Source organism: Podarcis liolepis (genome assembly GCF_965112155.1).
Source record: "Podarcis liolepis genome assembly, chromosome: 14".
In the NCBI taxonomy this organism is placed as follows: Eukaryota; Metazoa; Chordata; class Lepidosauria; order Squamata; family Lacertidae; genus Podarcis; species Podarcis liolepis.
The window spans coordinates 39,473,314-39,493,868 of record NC_139569.1 but is presented as its reverse complement, the minus strand read 5'-3'; the positions used below and the strand labels follow the sequence as shown (position 1 = coordinate 39,493,868).

General features: G+C 43.4%; 1 protein-coding gene across 3 annotated transcripts in view; it reads left to right on the top strand.

Annotated features, from left to right (window-relative positions):
- SLC27A2 (solute carrier family 27 member 2) overlaps positions 1-20,555 on the top strand; it is a 55,370-nt gene that overhangs the window by 10,259 nt on the left and 24,556 nt on the right. For 2 of the 3 annotated variants that reach the window (XM_083475789.1, XM_083475788.1), the window contains exons 4-10: positions 2,201-2,325; positions 8,812-9,006; positions 9,639-9,729; positions 11,027-11,225; positions 12,622-12,719; positions 15,806-15,936; positions 18,756-19,080. In XM_083475789.1, the coding sequence (XP_083331915.1) occupies positions 2,201-2,325; positions 8,812-9,006; positions 9,639-9,729; positions 11,027-11,225; positions 12,622-12,719; positions 15,806-15,936; positions 18,756-18,932 (1,016 nt within the window). In that variant the 3' untranslated portion in view covers positions 18,933-19,080. Of the gene's footprint in view, positions 1-2,200; positions 2,326-8,811; positions 9,007-9,638; positions 9,730-11,026; positions 11,226-12,621; positions 12,720-15,805; positions 15,937-18,755; positions 19,904-20,555 lie in introns of those variants that run through there. The other variant, XM_083475787.1, reaches the window with a different exon arrangement.

Here is a 20,555-nt window from a genome sequence, read left to right as displayed (position 1 = left end):
TTTTCGCTGCGCGCATCAGATTACTCGCCCACCCTCCCTATATTTAGGGTTGTTCCCACTGACCTTGCTATGCCCGTCATGGGGCAGGGGCCTGGTAGGAATTTTGTCCATTTGGCTGATTGGCTGGTGCCATTTGGTTTTTGCCTACCGTGTAGCAAATCGTCACAACTTGTAAGGTTGCGGTTAGGCATTGTTTTTTATGAATTGGTTGGTGCCTGTCCCTCCAATGCTGTTGCTGCAAGGGTATTCCGTTAAAGGAATCCAGGGGCTTGCCATACTTTTGTCCAAACCCCTGTCAAGGGGCTAGGGCCACGCAAGAGCCCCTGTGAGCATTTGGGGAGAGGTGAGGGCATGGTTCCCAGCTCCATCTTTCCCCCCAAAATGTTTTCCCTTTCTGACTTTTGCGGGCGTGCGAATGTCAGTCTGTCCCCGGGCGGGGACAGATAGTTGCAACCAATGCCTAAGCAACCACTCACATTTTCTGTACAGTGGTACCTCGAATTACATACGCTTCAGGTTACAGATGCTTCAAGTTACAAACTCTGCTAACCTAGAAATATTACCTCAGGTTAAGAACTTTGCTTCAGGATGAGAACAGAAATTGTGCTCCGGCGGTGCGGCAGCAGCGGGAGGCTCCATTAGCTAAAGTGGTGCTTCAGGTTAAGAACAGTTTCAGGTTAAGAACGGACCTCCGGAACAAATTAAGTACTTAACCCGAGGTACCACTGTATTTTAATAAAGTTGTGGCCAAAATTATGCCAAAAACCTTAAACAAAAAATTCTGTGTGAATTGTGTTTTATTGGGTTGGCTTGGGGACCTTGACACTCCATGAGATTCCACTGTAGCATGTTTACTCGGCTTCTAGCCACCGAACTGAGCCAGGAGTGTAGAATCAGGATTTGTTGCCCCTTTCCCCCCATCGTTCCTTCGTATACATTTCCCCGAAGGTACCTGGGATCTTGACGCAAGGCTCCCACACCACATGCCCTTGGAGGCTCTTGGGAGAAATAACCATGGGTGCAAAGAGATATGTTTTGATGGTGCTCATTCAGGGATAATACTGTTTGAACTGTGTGGAAACAAATTAGGATTTTGCTGCAGGCGTGGGAACTTCTTGCCTTCCCGGATATTGTTGGGAGTTCAGTTCCCATCATTCCTGCCTATTGGTAGTGCTGGCTAGCACTGGTGAGAGATGGGAGTCTTGACAACATCCAGAGTATTAAGTTGTGGGTGAACATATCAGACGACACAGCAATTCTTCAAACAGCTCTTCTTTATTCAGATGCCAGAACAGAACTGAACTGAAGGGCTCAGCCAGCCTGCTTATATAGAGCTCCAGAACAATGTAACTGTTGCAACTTTCTAAAACTATCCGATCACTGAACGTCACTTTCGATCCTTCATTTGCATACAAACTATCCAATCACTGAACGTCACTTTCAATCCTTCATTTGCATAAATATCTACAGTATCCCCCTGCTGGCCCAGGGTGAGAACTTCAGTACATAACACCGAGGACCTGATTTCCCATCCCTGATTTAGTGAGTTGTTCTTTTAAAACCTTGATGGCGTTAGCTTTGACCACGCCGTAAGCCAGTTGTTTGTACCTTTTCCATGCACTGCCGATTCACAGGGTTCTGAGAATTTCAGGAGGGTGTAGTAGGCCTTGAGGAGTTGATCTATATTTCAATTTCCAGGGAGGGACTATGTGGGTGTGTCTACGATTACCCATCACACAGGCTCAAAGATGGCGGAATGAGTTTTTAGCAAAGTGTCTGCTCAATGGTTCTGCATAACTACACACAACACTTTTACGCAGGGGAGCGTTCAGAAATGTGGGCCTGTATTCTGAACTGGTGCAGTCCAGAATTCTGCCACAAGGTCCTGTACATGGGCTCTCAGACAGGAATGTGCAGTCCTTCAGGATTGGTTGCAATTTTCCCACAGCAGCATCAGAAGATGATATATACCGTACTTTTCTGTGTATAAGACTAGGGATTTTTAATCATAAATAATGTTTGAAAATGGGGCTCGTCTTATACACGGGCAGTGCATTGTGGGGGCGGATGATTGGTTGCAGCCCACAAAATAGGGGGCGTCTTATACACGGTGGGGGTGTTATACATGGAAAAATACGGTATATCCTTCAATAGGGGGGTGTGTGTTAGTATCTAATTCCACTGTCTCGTTTGCTTGTAGGTGCTACTCTTGCATTACGTTCAAAATTTTCAGCTACCCAGTTTTGGGATGACTGCAGAAAATACAACGTAACTGTCATACAGTACATCGGAGAGGTGCTTCGCTATTTATGCAATGTGCCCAAGGTAAGTTATTTCTCTGACATCTCTGTATGTGTGTGTGTGTGTGTGAGAGAGAGAGAGAGAGAGAGAGAGAGAGAGAGAGAGAGAGAGAGAGCGCTTCTACGGATATTGTTAGAACTGGTCTTGATTCAATGCCTTATTTATTTATTTATTTATTTATTCATTCATTCATTCATTCATTTATTCATTTATTTAAAGTATTATATCTATGGTTTGTTAGCACTTGTGGCTTCTGTAAAAAATAAATAAATTGTATCTTCACATGAACTTGAAAGAGGCCCGTTTCTTAGATGGCGAAATTAATTCTAAAGGAAGACTTGGGCCAAGTTCATTTGTTGGATCCAAAGCCATTCTGGATTAAAGCCGCTCTTACACAACTTGTGACTCTCTAAGCCGGGGGGAGGGGGGGAGAATGCTTTTCATGCCAAGGGCCACATTCTCTTCTGGAAAACCTCCCCAAGGGCCACATACCAATTTTACTGTTTACTATTAGACTCTGATGGGTTGTTGAATGTTGCTTTGTCTGATATCAGTTGTTTATTTTATTTTGTTTATTGCGACTTTTATACTGGATCAGATTGTCACTATTAATGTTTGATGTTTTATTATGTTTTTATGTCCTGGAAGCTGCCCAACCCAGCCAGATGGGTGGGGTATAAATGAAATATTATTATTATTATTATTAGAGCCAAAGGCAAAAGTGGGCAGAGCAATGAAAGTGAATTTCCCCTTTGTATGGTAGGCTGGTTGCCACATGCTCTCATTGTTAAGTTGTGGGTGAACATATCAGACGACACAGCGATTCTTCAAACAGCTCTTGTTTATTCACAGGCCAGAACAGTACTGAACTGAAGGGTTCAGTCAGCCTGCTTATATAGAGCTCCAGTACAACGTAACTGTAACAACTTTCTGTAACATCACTTTCAATCCCTTATTTGCATATGTGGACCTGAACTATCTACAGTATCCCCCTGCTGGCCCAGGGTGAGAACTTCAGTACATAACACTCATGTACCCCGCTCCTTCCATCCAGACCACAAGAGACATTATCAGAGGTCTTGGGCACATTCTAGCCAGAGGAGGGAGTGAAGCAGGGCCTATTTGGGTTGTGACCTGGGAAAAGTCCCAAAGGCCAGAGAGGCAAGGAGGGATGCCTTCAAGTTCCCGGACCTGAGGTTTCCCCCTCCTGCTCCGACCTGAATCTAATTCCACCGGCTATACATGTCAGCCCATCAGAAGCTTCAGAAACCTTCTGTTCTACTGCTTGCCTGCAGCTACAAAAACAAAAGGTTTGTCAGGCTACAGTCCATAGCTGGTAGGCTACACTTGGCTTGGATCACAAGTTATGCAAGCTGGAGGTAAATTAAGGTACCGTGGACTTTGTACATCAGAAACTTAAACGATTCTAAGAAATTTAATTTTTAGTTTCTCAGCTGCCCTTTGCACTGTAGGAGGGACTGGAATCCACCAGGAATGTTCTGCATCAGAATACCTGCTGGTGCAATGCCAATTGAAGTACCTCCAGCAACCCCACTCTGCGTTGTCCATTGCAAGTGGTGGGTGGTGGAGTTTATCGATTATGGCAGACTAAATTGTCTTCTGTATCTGGGTTGTCTTTCAGGACCTTAAAGCTCTGCAGCTCTGAATACAGGCACAAGAAAAGAAGGGCACAAGAAAATTTGTGGCTTAAATGGCTGCATTTGGTTGCAATCAACTTTCGGCTCAATAAGCAGAGATATGCATGAGCTTAAAACACGAGCTGAACCCTTTATTTATTTAATCTTCCTTAGGGGCGTAGCTAATTGAACACCAGGTTTTCCAGTTAATACGCAATTAAACTGAAGAGTGGGAAGTTTACACCTGCCTCAGTCTGTTTGGCTGCAAACCAAACAGAAATAAATGGCTCCAGCAATCCTTTGGGATATCAAAGGAGCAGTCTTTAGAGCCCGGTTCAGGAAGCAAGACCTAGTGTCATGTGACTCTAAGTATAGAGACACACGAATCTCACTGGAAGAAATGTTAAGGGATCTGTTCCAAAAGGAAAGAGAGCTAAAGTTGGGGGCTTAACTAACGGGTGCTAACTGAAAACTGAGTTCCTCTACCTATCTCTCTCTCAAGACAGGTTCCTGTATTTGCTTGCAGTTAATATGTTTTGCGTAAGGGACGCGGGTGGCACTGTGGGTTAAACCACAGAGCCTAGGACTTGCCGATCAGAAGGTCAGTGGTTCGAATCCCCGCAACGGGGTGAGCTCCCGTTACTCGGTCCCTGCTCCTGCCAGCCTAGCAGTTCAAAAGCACGTCAAAGTGCAAGTAGATAAATAGGTATCGCTCCAGCGGGAAGGTAAACGGGGTTTCCATGTGCTGCTCTGGTTCGCCAGAAGTGGATTAGTCATGCTGGCCACATGACCCGGAAGCTGTACGCCGGCTCCCTCGGCCAATAAAGCGAGATAAGCGCCGCAACCCCAGAGTCGGTCACAACTGGACCTAATGGTCAGGGGTCCTTTTACCTTTACCTAATCTGTTTTGCAGTGTGAATGTAGTGGTTGAGCAAGGATTTTCAGTTGTGACTGGAAGAACACTCTGCGCATTTCCACCAACAGAAAACTCTCCAGTGAAGAGTTACAAAAACCAGCTTACTTTTATGCCAGCCATTTTACAAATTTAATTAAGCTCTCAGCAGCAGCAGCAGCAGCAGCAGCAGCATAGACTGTTGTCAGAGTTGGCATGCTCAGTTACATGATCCAAGGAAATCACTTCAAAGCTGGGAATAAAGCCCACAGATGTATATTTGTGATAATGAGGGTGTAATACAAAACAAGGTGGCTTTTAGCGATGCGATTTGCTTTTCCTGCGGGTGTTATAAAACTCTTTAGCAGTACAGATCATTAAAGGGGAACCACGGAGCTTAATTTCCATGACGGAAACAGGAGGAGCGAGAACTGTTGGGGTTTTTTTACATAAATATAAAGATCACAATGTTAGGCAACACACACACAAAAAGTTATTTTTTCGATTGTCATCTTGTGTTTCCATCCAAAAGAGCCCAGGGAGGCAAACTGTTAAAACAATACAATTTTAAAACATTTTTGTTTAAACAACGATGACAACCACGTACCCTCACAACTGATGATTTCAGAATTGCCAGAAATATTATCATTTGGCCACTGAATGCTAAGGTGAAACAGTAATGTTGTGCCTAAATGTTAAGAATGAGGGGTTCACATACACATCACCAGGCAAAGCATTCCATAAATCCGGGGCCTCTACTGAGAAGGCTCCGTCATGGGTTCGGCTGCACTCAGTAACAGCGTTTTCTCATGTTCCACTCTCCCTGTTTACAGGTGCATTGGTTTTTTATTTTATCTTTAAAGGAATTTTATTAACTGAGACAAAATATATGTGGGACACCAAAAAATCACAATCCTTTCAGAGTTACATATATTTGAAATGTTAACAGGAAAAAAATAAACAAATATCAGTACATTGTAAGTGGTTCATAACCAGGCTGTTTAAAAAGCGCATTATTTTTGTGGTACGGTTCCTTTTGGATTTGATCATAGCTCAGATCTAACCTTTACCACCTTTATTTTGCATCATCTCCTTTACTCAGGGGGAAAGGGATAAATGGAAAACAGAGGGACGGACGGTGGGTTAATAATAGCTCGCCCCTAGAGAAGCTTCTCTAAGTGGAAAAATTAATCTCAGGACTCCCATGGTCAAAAAAGCAAGAAATTGAAATACTTTATTGTCACTTGTACGACTTGTATAAAGTGAGATTACACGAGCACCCCCAACTCAGCTCTCTTAATTCCCCTCATTCACTGACGCACACCCACCAAACCCTAAAGTCAGTTGCCCTGTTATTATCTTTTCATTCGGCAGCCTAACAGCCCACGGATAAAAGCAGTTCTTTACCCTGTTGGTGTGACTAATCCTGCTTCTATATCTTCTGCCTGAGGGCAGGAGATCAAGAAAGTGGCGGCCAGGGTGTGAATCATCCCTGAGAATTTTCCTCACTCTCCTGAGGCAACGTTCTTCTGTGATGTCATCCAGCGGATTCACAGGACAGCCCATAATATCTTATGCTGTATTCACCACCGTCTGTAGGCACTTCCTATCAGTTGATGTCAAACCAGCGTACCACACCGTGATGCAGTATGAAAGGACACTTTCTATTGTGGACCGGTAGAAGGAGATCATCAAATGTTGATTGACATCGTTCTTTCGCAATACTCTGAGGAGATGGAGTCTCTGTTGGGCTTTCTTAACCACCTGGGTTGTATTGATTTTCCAAGTAAGGTCTTCACTGAGATAAACTCCTAGGAATTTAAAGGAAGAGTCTCTCTCCACACAGCCCTCCCCGATGTACAGCAGGGCTAGTTCTCCTCTCTTCCTCCGAAAGTCCAGCACCATCTCCTTTGTCTTGCTAATCTAGTAGCCAACTAGATTCGTGTGGGGAAAACTCTTGAGCAGGATTTGAGCACAAGAGCCCTCTCTCCTCCTGTGTCTTCCAGTAGCTGTCATTCAGAAGCATCACTGCCCCCAACCTTGTGTCCTAGAGTGTCCTTTTCATCTTTTCAATTTGTATACCATCTTTCTATCTTACAATACTCAAGGCGGTTTACAAGCTGAAGAAACCAAAAATGTACATCTTATAACAGTCTAATGCAATACAGAAATGCGATAATAAAACAAAACTTTAAAATACGCAACCTACATCAAAAAAGTACAATTCAACAATCATTTGTTGTTGTTGTTGTTTAGTCGTTTAGTCGTGTCCAACTCTTCGTGGCCCCATGGACCAGAGCACGCCAGGCCCTCCTGTCTTCCACTGCCTCCCGCAGTTTGGTCAAACTCATGCTGGTAGCTTCGTGAACACTGTCCAACCATCTCGTCCTCTGTCATTCCCTTCTCCTTGTGCCCTCCATCTTTCCCAACATCAGGGTCTTTTCCAGGGAGTCTTCTCTTCTCATGAGGTGGCCAAAGTATTGGAGCCTCAGCTTCAGGATCTGTCCTTCCAGTGAGCACTCAGGGCTGATTTCCTTCAGAATGGAGAGGTTTGATCTTCTTGCAGTCCATGGGACTCTCAAGAGTCTCCTCCAGCACCATAATTCAAAAGCATCAATTCTTCGGCAATTAGCCTTCTTTATGGTCCAGCTCTCACAATCATTAGAACAGTATAAAATAATAATATTAACATATAAAAGTTAAACAGAAATCCACCCAACTGGTCCAATAAATAATTTCTAAACTATAATAAATAAAACAACGGCAAGCCACAGTGCATAAAATAATGCAATACAAATTGAGAAGCAGAGACTAGAGGGTCAAGGCAGGTGGAAGGAGGCCTTGCCTGATGAAGTCTCTCCCCTCACAGTCCGTGAACTCGGAATAATGACTCTTGCTTGTCTGGGTGGAGGAAAGAGAGGGAAGTATGCAGAAACTCGCCTGTTGTACAACAGGATGCTGTAGCTCTGTGGTAGAGCAACTGGCTTGCATGTAGAAGGTCCCAAGTTCGATCCCCAGCATGTCCCCCTGGGAGAGACCCCCCCCCCTCCAAGTGCACCTGCCAGGCAGTGTAGACAGCACTGAGCTAGATGGACCTATGCTCTGACTCAGTATAAGGCAGCTAGCTCCCCAGTAAAGATTTACATTGGTTTCTCTGCCTACTTTTGCCCCTGGGTCCGGGCACCATTGTCTTTGATAAGACAATTCTGACTTTTGATGTATGTTTCTGAACACAATTCCAAGTGTTGGTGCTGACCTTGAAAGCCCTAAACGGCCTCAGTCCTGTATACAGTGGTACCTCAGGTTACATACGCTTCAGGTTACAGACTCCGCTAACCCAGAAATAGTGCTTCAGGTTAAGAACTTTGCTTCAGGATGAGAACAGAAATCTTGCTCCGGTGGTGCGGCAGCAGGAGGCTCCATTAGCTAAAGTGGTGCTTCAGGTTAAGAACAGTTTCAGGTTAAGAACAGACCTCGGGAATGAATTAAGTACTTAACCAGAGGTACCACTGTACCTGAAAGAGCGTCTCCACCCCAGGGAACCAGGCAGAGGGCCTTCTCGGTGGTGGCACCTGCCCTGTGGAACACCCTCCCACCAGATGTCAATGAAATAAACAACTATCTGACTTTTAGACAACATCTGAATGCAGCCCTATTTAGGGAAGTTTTTAATGTTTGATGTTTTATCGTTTTTTTAATATTCTGTTGGGAGCTGCCCAGAGTGGCTGGGGAGACCCAGCCAGATGGGCAGAGTATAAATTATTATTATTATTATTATTATTATTATTATTATTATTATTATTATTCTGGTCCTTTATAAGGCATCTCCCTATGCTTTTCATAGAATCCTCCACCTTCTGCTGGCGTGTGTGGATTACTTTTTGCATGTGTGAAATACTGCAATATTTTCTGGCTAGCTCATTCTCTACCGAACACTGTTAATGCCCTTATGGAATCATGACTTCTTCCTTTTATTTCCAGAAAGACAACGATCGCAACCATAGGGTAAGAATTGCCTTGGGTAATGGCTTGAGGGCTGACGTTTGGAGGGAATTCATCCGGAGGTTTGGAAACATACGCATTTTTGAGTTTTACGCAGCCACGGAAGGCAATGTAGGCTTTGTGAACTATACTGGGAAAATTGGAGCCGTGGGAAGATTAAATTATTTGCATAAGGTAAGTGAAAATGTGTTCCAGTGGTCCCTGTTTACCAAGATTAGGCATGAGATACTTCAGATTGATTGTGTATATATAACAATATTTACAAAGCTTGTTTAATTTTGAAGATACAACGACGTCATCAGAAGCTCACACTAACAGAATCCATTCATCATGATCTGAACCTCTGTATTAATTAACAGGTGGGGGTTCCGTTCTAGGCCCCTGTGTTTTTGCGAAATCACATAAAATTGGGAGCACCCTGGAGAGTCCTAGTGACTCGCAAGGAGACCTACCTCAGATCCCAAAGAGGACATCTTCAGGCTCCAGGGAGGGTCTCCTCGCAAGGGAGGGGCAGTAGGGCTTTGTTGAGCTGCCTAGCCTCACCGCCTAACAGCTGATGTTCAAGGTAGCGCAGCAGCCGTCGCTGCTTCCAAGTGCATCAGCTGAACAAGTCCATGGCACTTCCATGCATGTATATGATGCTTAAAGTGTTCTCTTTTTTATATAAACAGTATTGGGGGTCTGTATGAAGAAAAATGCAATGTATATTTGTAATTGTGATGTATATGAGACCTCCGGGTATAGGGAAGTATATAAATTCGATTACTAATAATAATCATTATCATCATCATCACCATTTTCATTAGAAAATAATGCGCTATGACCTGATTAAATATGATGTAGAGAAAGATGAACCTTTCCGGAATGAAGATGGCTACTGTATAAAAGTTCCTAAAGGTACATATGTTTTACTTCTTTATTTGCCAGTAAAATTCAATGCTGCTGTTGCTTTGAGCTGCCGTTTTAGTAGGCCTTGTTTGCACATCATTTTGAAGTGCGGAAAACAATAGGCCTTTTAAAGATTGATGGACTGCAGCTCCCATCATCCCTGAACCCTGGCCATGCTCACTGCAGCTGATGGGAATTGCAGTCTAGCAACATCTGGAAGGCCACAAATTCCCTACTTGTGAATGAAACAATTCCATCTGTGAAACATTATCCCCAAGGAAACATGCCTGACATCGTCACTAAGACCTTTATATTCACTCAAATATTTTGTAACTAAGAGAGCCTTCCTCTACGGTGGTGTTTATCTGGGGTGGATAGGACTTGTCAATATTACATTATTAGATGAGCATTTTGGGTATTTTGTATGATACATTGTTTTAAATTTGTGGGTTTTGATTGGTTTTGTCTGTTTTATTTTATCTCATTAATTTAATAATAATAATAATAATAATAATAATAATTATTATTATTATTATTATTATTATTATTATTATTATTTATACCCCGCCCATCTGGCTGGGTCCCCCCAGCCACTCTGGGCGGCTTCCAACAAAACACTAAAATACAATAACCTATTAAACATTAAAAGCTTCCCTAAACAGGGCTGCCTTTAGGGGTCTCCTAAAAGTTATTTTTCTCTTTGACATCTGGTGGGAGGGCGTTCCACAGGGCAGGTGACACTACCAAGAAGGCCCTCTGCCTGGTTCCCTGTAACTAGTCCTCTCGCAGTGATGGAACCGCCAGAAGGCCCTTGGCGCTGGACCTCAGTGTCCGGGCAGAACGATGGAGGTGGAGACGCTCCTTCAGGTATACTGGACCGAGGCTGTTTAGGGCTTTAAAGGTCAGCACCAACACTTTGAATTGTGCTCCGAAACGTACTGGGAGCCAATGTAGGTCTTTCAAGACTGGTGTTATATGGTCTCGGCGGCCGCTCCCAGTCACCAGTCTAGCTACCACATTCTGGATTAGTTGTAGTTTCCGGGTCACCTTCAAAGGTAGCCCCACATAGAGCGCATTGCAGTAGTCCAAGCGAGAGATAATTTATTTTTTAAAGCAGCTAACAAATGTAATAATAGATAGATTGATACATAGATTGAACCCAGCCCATCTGACTGGGTTGTCCCAGCCATTCTGGGCAGCTTCCAACAGAATATAACAAAACAGAGTGAAACATCAGGCCTTAAAAACCTCCCAGTATGGGACTGCCTTTTTATTCTTGCTTGTTTTGTTTTTTTGTTCCTTATAGGTGAAGTGGGACTGTTAGTTTGTAAAATAACACGGTTTGCACCATTTAGTGGATATGTGGGAGCCAAGAGCCAGACTGAAAAGAAAAAGCTCAGAGATGTGTTCCAGAAAGGGGATTTATATTTCAACAGTGGTGATCTTTTAATGATTGACCATAACAACTTCATTTATTTCCATGACCGAGTTGGAGACACATTCCGGTTTGTTGGCTTTTTATATATATTTATGACCTTTAAAAGGCGAAAGCAAATAATTGTGGGTTCTTAATGTATGCAGCAAGGGACACGGGTGGCGCTGTGGGTTAAACCACAGAGCCTAGGACTTGCCGATCAGAAGGTCAGTGGTTCGAATCCCCACGATGGGGTGAGCTCCCGTTGCTCGGTCCCTGCTCCTGCCAACCTAGCAGTTCGAAAGCATGTCAAAGTGCAAGTAGATAAATAGGTACCGCTCTGGCAGAAAGGTAAACAGTGTTTCTGTGTGCTGCTCTGGTTCGCCAGAAGCGGCTTAGTCATGCTGGCCACATGACCCGGAAGCTGTACGCCGGCTCCCTTGGCCAATAAAGCGAGATGAGCACCACAACCCCAGAGTTGGCCACGACTGGACCTAATGGTCAGGAGTCCCTTTACCTTTTAATGTATGCAGCTCATCAGAAAGATGATGTGCAGCAGAGAATTTGGGTGATCATATCACTATGCAGTGCAGGTTGGGAGACAAACACACACACACCTCTCTCTCTCTCTCTCTCTCTCTCACACACACACACACACCCTCTTTTGTTGACCTCTTACTGAATATGTGAGCATACGATGAAAAATATTCTGTCGGAAATGGGTAGCACCAACATGCAAGTCATCACTTAGTGATGCCAAGAGTCAGCAAATGAATGTGTGGACTTATTCCAAGTCAGTCCACATACTGACTTGCAGAAATGGCAACATGAAATGGCCTTGAAGAGGGGGTTCCGTATTATTGTGTCAGGGCTGGAGCCACGAAAGCTGAACCTGGAAAACATTTCCATGGATGCCCTATGTGGTAGCTAGTCAGAAGTTCAGTTTGGGGCATCTTCTAGAGGTTTATATGGTCTCAGGCTCTGAACTAGCCCCACCCACCCAGGGTGGCCATTAGGCCCTGTGGCCTAAACCACTGAGCCTCTTGGGTTTGCTGATCAGAAGGTCGGCGGTTCGAATCCCCGTGACGGGGTGAGCTCCCGTTGCTCGGTTCCAGCTCCTGCCAACCTAGCAATTCGAAAGCAAGCGCAAGTAAATAAATAGGTACCACTCCGGCGGGAAGGTAAACAGCGTTTCCGTGCGCTGCTCTGGTTCACCAGAAACGGCTTAGTCCTGCTGTACGCCGGCTCCCTTGGCCAATAAAGCGATATGAGCACCACAACCCCAGAGTCGTCTGCGACTGGACCTAATGGTCAGGGGTCCCTTTACCCTTTACCTATACTACTTGCAGGTTAGTTACTTAATTTGTATGGCTACATCTCTGCAAAGGAAAGTGGCGCAAGTGTCCATTATTTTGCAATGTTACTTGCTCTGAGTTTGTTTGCTTTAATGGGATTTTCTCCCCTGCTGCCCCCCCCCCCCATCTCAGATGGAAAGGAGAAAATGTTGCTACAACTGAAGTTGCAGATATTCTGGGACTGATCAACTTTATTCAGGAGGCAAATGTATATGGTGTGCCCATTCCAGGTATAGTATGAATGCTCTGGTGTCAAAGGTGATAGTTTTGTGGCTTCTTGAAAAGAGAGAGAAAAATGGCCTTCTTTCCATCATTGTGGCTGCTACACTCCCTCAACACTCATCCTAAGTGATCAGAAGATCTCTGTCCCACCTTCTGTATTTTCCTCATAACACATTTGAATTTTTTGTAACCATGATTGCAGAGTAATGTATCAACATTAAAAAAAGATAGCAGCAGAGAAGGGAGTCATTAACTTTCTAGACAAAACCAAATACTGTTTTTCGGCATTTGTAAACACATTTTGAGTTGCAGAGAAGGGAAGTTGAATGAGGATGAATGCAATCAATTTTTAAATATTGGGAAGTCCGTGACAGAAGTGGATATTTTGTAGGAACCGAAATATTAACTTACAGTGGTACCTTGGTTTAAGAACAGCTTAGTTTATGAACAACTTGGATTAAGAACGCTGCAAAACCCAGAAGGAGGTGTTTTGGTTTGTGAACTTTGCCTTGGAATAAGAACATGTTTTGCTTCCTGTTGAGTGTGTTCCATTTGTAAATTGAGTCCCCCGCTGCTATGGGAAAGCACACCTTGGTTTAAGAATGCTTTGGTTTAAGAACGGACTTCCAGAATGGATTAAGTTTGTAAACCAAGGTACCACTGCATACATGTCTACTCAAACATAAAGCCACACTAAGTTCTATAGGACTAAGTGCAAAGGATTGCAGCCTTATCTTACTATATGCTTTTCTTTTCTCTAAAAGAATAAAAGACAGATCAGCGACAAGTTCTATTTATACAATTATGCGCATTTTTTAAAAAAATATGTATTTATTTATATACCCTTTATATGCTGAAATGGCATCTAACCAGTTTACAATTATAAAATCAATAAAATTGTAATCATAAGATCAATACAAATTAAAATACACAATAACAATTCCATTGGGGCATTAAAACACCCCCAATTAAATATAGAAATCAATGCAATGAATACGAAATTTAAAAATACAATTATTATCATTATTAATAATAATAATAGTAATAATAATATCCTGCCCAACAGAATATTAAAAACATCAAACATTAAAAACAATAAAACAAACCATTACAAAGCACAACAATCAGAAGAATTAAATGTGATTATGTGATTAAATGTGTTATGTTTTCAGTAAACGTCTTTTTTAAAAAAGAAAAATAGCAAACAATAGGAGTCTTTTGCTGGGTGCTCCATTTCTGCCACCGACATTTAGAGCTTGATTATCAAGCGTGCTTCAAGCTGCTTTCCTTTGTTTTCACCTACCTCTGTTGAAGAGGTAAACACCTAATTGCCATGGGAAAGATTTCGCCAACAAGAGAACTGAATAATAGTCCAGAGTTCCTTATCCTCTCCTCAGATTATGTTACAGCAGATGAAGGAAATATAGCTCAGCTCCCCTTGGGCCTAAAAAACCAAATAGAAGACTGAAATGTCTAATTGCAAACTGGTCTTGCAGCGAGGGGGAGAGTAGCAATACGTGGTAACCCTTCACATTTTTTTATTATCCCTAGGCTAAACCTTTTCACCCCTTTTAGATAGATCCTATATATTTGCCACCTGACGTAGGTTCACAGGGACAGAATATCTCATAAATACTTGAGCTGATCTGGTAGATTCAGGTGTGAGCACCAAATATTCTATCCCAAACCACAAATCCTTTGAGTAAACAGTATTCAATGCCAGGTGTTCCTTTCCAAGTGACAAAAAGCACAGATTAGCTCAGAAGAAAGTATGCAACCATGTTCTCACAGCCCTGGCTAGGGGCTCCTTTGTCAATAACATTCAAGGTCATAGACCTTAGAAGCCCTGGGAGGAAGCTGGTTCCATCAAGACTATTCCAGCCCCTTCCCCTTAGGTTTTGGCTTAAAAAACCGTAGTCCTTTCACCTACGTGTACAAGGAAGCTCTCTCATCCCACACACTGCGTGACTACAGTGTCGAACAGCCATGGTTCAGCTGAAACCTCCAGGTGCCTAAAGCACTTACCTAACTGGAGAGATGGGCCTCATAATTTGGCTGTTTTTAGCTCAAGTTCTTGATGTAGGGCAGCGGTAGACTTCAGGCAGCTATGGTCCTCTTCTCCAACTCATTTGGATTTGCACAGAAAAGGTCTGAGGGTTAAGTTGTTGTTGTTGTTGTTGTTGTTGTGGTTGTTGTTGTGGTGGTGGTGGTGGTTATTACCCTGCCTATCTGGCTGGGTTTCCCCAGCCACTCTGGACGGCTCCCAACAGAATATTAAAAGCACGATAAAACATCAAAACGTTAAAAACTTCCCTAAACAAGGCTGCCTTCAGATGTCTTCTAAAAGTCAGATACAGTGGTACCTCAGGTTACAGACGCTTAAGGTTACAGACTCCGCTAACCCAGAAATAGTACCTCGGGTTAAGAACTTTGCTTCAGAATGAGAACAGAAATCGTGCTCCGACGGTGCGGCGGTAGCGGGAGGCCCCATTAGCTAAAGTGGTGCTTCAGGTTAAGAACAGTATCAGGTTAAGAACGGACCTCCGGAACGAATTAAGTACTTAACCCAAGGTACTACTGTAGTTGTTTATTTCCTAGTAAGCTGTATCTGGAACTTCTTGAGATGCGGTTTAGAAACACAAGCAACAGATATAATGGGGAAAACTGATTTTAATAAATGATTACAGAATATTTGTTACTTAAGAGAAGTGTTGAAGCCTCAAAGAGATAGAGGGAAGTCAACTAATATAGCAGGGATTCAAACTAGTTTTTCCGGAACAGAAAGAAAGTGACTGTAAAGAAAGAAAGAAAATAAGGATTACAAATGTATTTCTTTCTGAGACCTGGTGTATAGAATATTCAAATTACTGTTTGTGCCCTTTGAACAATTTAGTGTACTTGACTAATTCTTTTTTGTTTTATATTATCTACCTTTTAATTTCTTTTTTTTCTTCTTTTTCCATTTTTGTATTTTTCCTTTTGATTTTTGAATATTTGGATGTAATGTTTAATTTATGCTTTATTTGTAATTTTTAAAATGCAATAAAGATTTAAAAAGAAAAAAGAAACGCAAGCACCGATGATTGCTTTGCAGGTCACGAGGGCAGGATAGGCATGGCATCCATACGCCTAACAGACGGCTGTGAATTTGATGGTGGACAACTCTACAAACACGTCGTAGACTACCTGCCTGCTTATGCAAGGCCTTGTTTTGTGAGGATCCAGGTAAGTCTGCCTTACTAAGGACCATTTTCACCATGGAACAGGTTCTAGTATTAGTGGAAGTTACAATACGGTAGGAATCTGCGCATCTATGATTCTACCGCTCCTGTAAGAAGACTGATTACAGCAGTCAGGCTTTTTTTTTTTTTAGAGAAAAGGCAAGCAAGAGTCAACAGGATGTTGTTGTTGTTGTTTAGTCATTTAGTCGTGTCCAACTCTTCGTGACCCCCTGGACCAGAGCACGCCAGGCACTCCTGTCTTCCACTGCCTCCCGCAGTTTGGTCAAACTCATGCTGGTAGCTTCAAGAACAGTATCCAACCATCTTGTCCTTTGTCGTCCCCTTCTCCTTGTGCCCTCAATCTTTCCCAGCATCAGGGTCTTTTCCAGGGAGTCTTCTCTTCTCATGAGGTGGCCACAGTATTGGCGCCTCAGCTTCACAATCTGTCCTTCCAGTGAGCACTCAGGACTGATTTCCTTCAGAATGGAGAGGTTTGATCTTCTTGCAGTCCATGGGACTCTCAAGAGTCTCCTCCAGCACCATAATTCAAAAGCACCAATTCTTCAGCGATCAGCCTTCTTTATGGTCCAGCTCTCACTTCCATACATCACTACTGGGAAAACCATAGCTTTAACTGTTGGAATTCTGCCTGGGTCAGAGGAATGTGCCACAGCGTAGGCACCGGCAGATATTCCTGTCGACCTCCCCGCGTCTCCACTCTGCTGATAAGCAGGCGAGGTCTCGGCGATTCTTCTCAGATGTGTGAGAGGAACACACCGTTCATCATCTCTCCCCTTTGGTGTCCCCCAGGAGGGGAAAGAAGCAGACAGAAAACTATTTACATCTTTTATTTCTGTCTCTCATATCAGTACAGAGAAACATGTCTGCACTCGACAACAGCAAGAAGAAACTCCACCCATGTACTTCCAGTACGGGTCATATGACACACACACTGAGCTAACATCCGGTGCTCAGTACAGAATGAACTGCCCCTTTGTTCCCATGGCAACAGTCACAAACATCCTGTCTGGCTTTCCAGCCACAAGCAGCTGACTGAGCTGCTGGAGCCTTTGCTTGCTGCAGCATTGGTGCTTATGGTCCTTATGCTTTATACGGACCTTTGCTGGCAAGGTGATGTCTCTGCTTTTTAAGATGCTGTCTAGGTTTGTCATTGCTTTCCTCCCAAGAAGCAGGCGTCTTTAGAAAGGTATAAAATGATGCATAAAATGGAGAAAAAGGACAGAGAAATGTTTTTCTCCCTATGCATCATAACACTAGAATTCTAAACGTTGGAAGAGGACGGACAAAAGAACATACTTTTTAACACAGTGCGTTTGAAATTGCTCCCACAAGGGGCGGTGATGGCCAGCAGCTTGGATGGCTTTAAAAGAGGAGCTCAGTCAGTAGAGCCTGAGACTCTTGATCTCGTGGGTTCGAGTCCTATGTTGGGCAAAAAGATTCCTGCCTGCCAGGGGGTTGGACTCGATGACCCTCATGGTCCCTTCAAATTCTACAATTCTGTGGTTCTAAATTCATGAAGAATAATGTTATCAGTGGCAACTAGCCCTGATGGATGTGTTCTATGTCCACAGTCAGAGGATGTATGACTCTGAATCCTGGAAGCCACAGGAGGAGAGGGTGCTTTTTCTTTGGGCATAGTTGATTAAGGATACTTAATCCAGAGAGGTGCATACTCTAGTTATCCCCTGCTTGGACTACTGCAATGTGCTCTACGTGGGGCTACCTTTGAAGGTGACCCGGAAACTGCAATTAACCCAGAATGCGGCAGCTAGACTGGTGACTGGGAGTGGCCGCCAGGACCACATAACACTGGTCCTGAGAGATCTGCATTGGCTCCCAGTACGTTTCCGAGCACAATTCAAAGTGTTGGTGCTGACCTTTAAAGCCCTAAACGGCCTCGGTCCTGTATACCTGAAGGAGCGTCTCCACCCCCATCCTTCAGCCAGGACACTGAGGTCCAGCGCTGAGGGCCTTCTGGCGGTTCCCTCATTACGAGAAGTGAGGTTACAGGGAACGAGACAGAGGGCCTTCTCGGTAGTGGCGCCCGCCCTGTGGAACGCCCTCCCTTCAGATGTGAAGGAAATGAGCAGCTATCTTCTTTTTAAAAGACACCTGAAGGCAGCCCTGTTTAGGGACGTTTTTAATATTTAATGCTGTATTGTTTTTAACACTTGATTGGAAGCTGCCCAGAGTGGCTGGGGAAACGCAGCCATATGGGCGGGGTATAAATAATAAATTATTATTATTATTATTATTATTATTATTATTATTATTATTATTATTATTAGGAATTGTAGCTCTGTGAGGGGGAAACTACAATTCCCAGGATTCTCTGTGGGAAGCAATGTGCTTTAAATATGTGTGGGGTGTGCTTTGAATGTACAGTGCGATTCCGTCCTTAGTCTCAGAATCCTAGGTGTGTAACTTGAAACCCAACAGAGATGGACTCGACTTTAACCTACACCTTGGAGCTGAGCCTAAAAGCTGACTTCATACCTACACCAGCCAGACTAATGTTTATACTTCCTTTTTTATTTTTTGGCAAACTTTGTACTTTTCCTTTCCCCCCACTTCCTCATATTTTGTGTAACATCTTGCCTGATAAAGAGTTCTTGAGAGCTCAGACACTTGTCATTATTTTTGGCATTTTTGTTGATTCCAGTAAAGATATCGCCCAACTGATAATATTAAGGCTACAATCCTGTTTACCTGAGAGTAAGCCCCTCTGAATACTGTGCCTTACACTTGCATAAACATGCATAGGATTGCACTGTAATTTTGCCTTTTGCCTTGTCGTTGCAGGATGCCATTGAGGTCACCGGAACATTCAAACACCGGAAGGTGCAGTTAGCCCAAGAAGGATTTGACCCAGCAGCTATCAAAGACACCCTGTATTTCTTGAATGACAAAGAAAAGACATACGTACCGCTAACGGAAGACATTTATAATTCAATATGTAGCAACCAACTGAAACTGTAATGCACCCAAAGCAGCTGGTTGGTGGTGTTTGTAAAAGCAAGAATCAGTTTTTATATAATGTTAGAAAGTCACCAAAATTGATTTGAAAGTGATTGTGTGTTTGTATCTAGAATCTAGTGGGTGGTTCCCTAGACCAGATGGCTGGGAGGTCTCCTGCTCTTGATGGGGTTACACTTCCCCTGAAGTGTAGCTTGGGGGTGTTCCTGGATCATTTGTTGTCGCTCGAGGCTCAGGTGGCCTCAGTGGCCCAGAGTGGCTTCCCTCAGCTTTGGCTGCTGACCCAGCTACGCCCCTATCTGGACAGGGATAGCCTAACTACTGTTGTCTATGCTCTGGTAACTTCAAGGCTAGATTACTGCAATGCGTTATACGTAAGGCTGCCTCTGAAGATGCTTCGGAAACTTCAGCTAGTGCAGAATTCAGCGGGGAGGTTGCTCACCGGAGCAAGACGGTTTTTGCATATTACACTGATCCTGGTCTGACTGCACTGGCTACCAATTAGTTTCTGGGACCAATTCAAAGTGCTGGTTTTGACCTATAAAGCCTTAAACGGCTCAGGACCGCAATATCTCAAGGACTGCCTCTTTTCTTCTGAATCTACCCGTACCCTGAGATCACCTTCTGAGGCCCTTCTTCATGTGCCTCCTCCTTGAGAGGTGCAGAGGGTGGCAACGCAAGAGCAGGGCCTTCTCTGCAGTGGCTCCCCGTCTATGGAATGCTCTCCCCAGGGAAGTTTGCCTGGCACCTTCATTTTATACCTTTAGGCACCAGGCAAAGATGTTCCTTTTAAACCAGGCCGTTGGTTGACCTGATTGACATCCTATACCCTTTTAAAATGTAGCTTGGGGGGCATGTTATTTTGTTATTCTTATTTTGATTTTATATATTGTGATCTTTTCTGTCAACCACCCTGAGATCTGTGAGTATAGGGCGGTATATTAATTCAAATAAATAAATAGAATTTTAAATGCTATTACGTTCTTTGTTTAACAGATATTTTAGTGGTGATGGTGAAGTTGTTTTACAACTCTGCCTTCACAGTTGTGGGCAATATGCTTCCGAATGCCAGTTACTGGGAATCACAAGGCGAGAGAGTCCTGTTGCACTCAGATCCCATTTGTGGGTTTCTTATAAGTATCTATGAGAACTGAGAACAGGATCCTGGGCTAGAGAGGACCTGAGGTTCTCCTTTCTGTCATAGGAGTTCCTATATTCTTGTTTTACATACACATTCCTTTTATGATACGATACGATATCTTTATTGTCATTGTCCCATACAGAACAATGAAATTAGAAAATCTACATAAGACATTCAGAAACCCCTAAAAACTCTGAAACCCCATTTTAAAATACAATATACTCCTATAGAGACTCCTTATACTGTGTTTAAAACCAGAATTGCATTTGGGTAGAAACTGTTTCTCAGGCGGCTAGTCCTAGTCTTTATCACCCTGTACCTTCTTCCAGAAGGCAAAAGCTGAAAGAGATCATTTCTGGGGTGCGCACTATCCTGCGCTATCTCTGCAGCTTTCTTATGGCACCTGGCAGCATAGATTTGACCTAAGGTGGGAAGAGTGCACCCAATTATTCTCTCTGCAGTCTTTACAACCCTGGACAGCATTG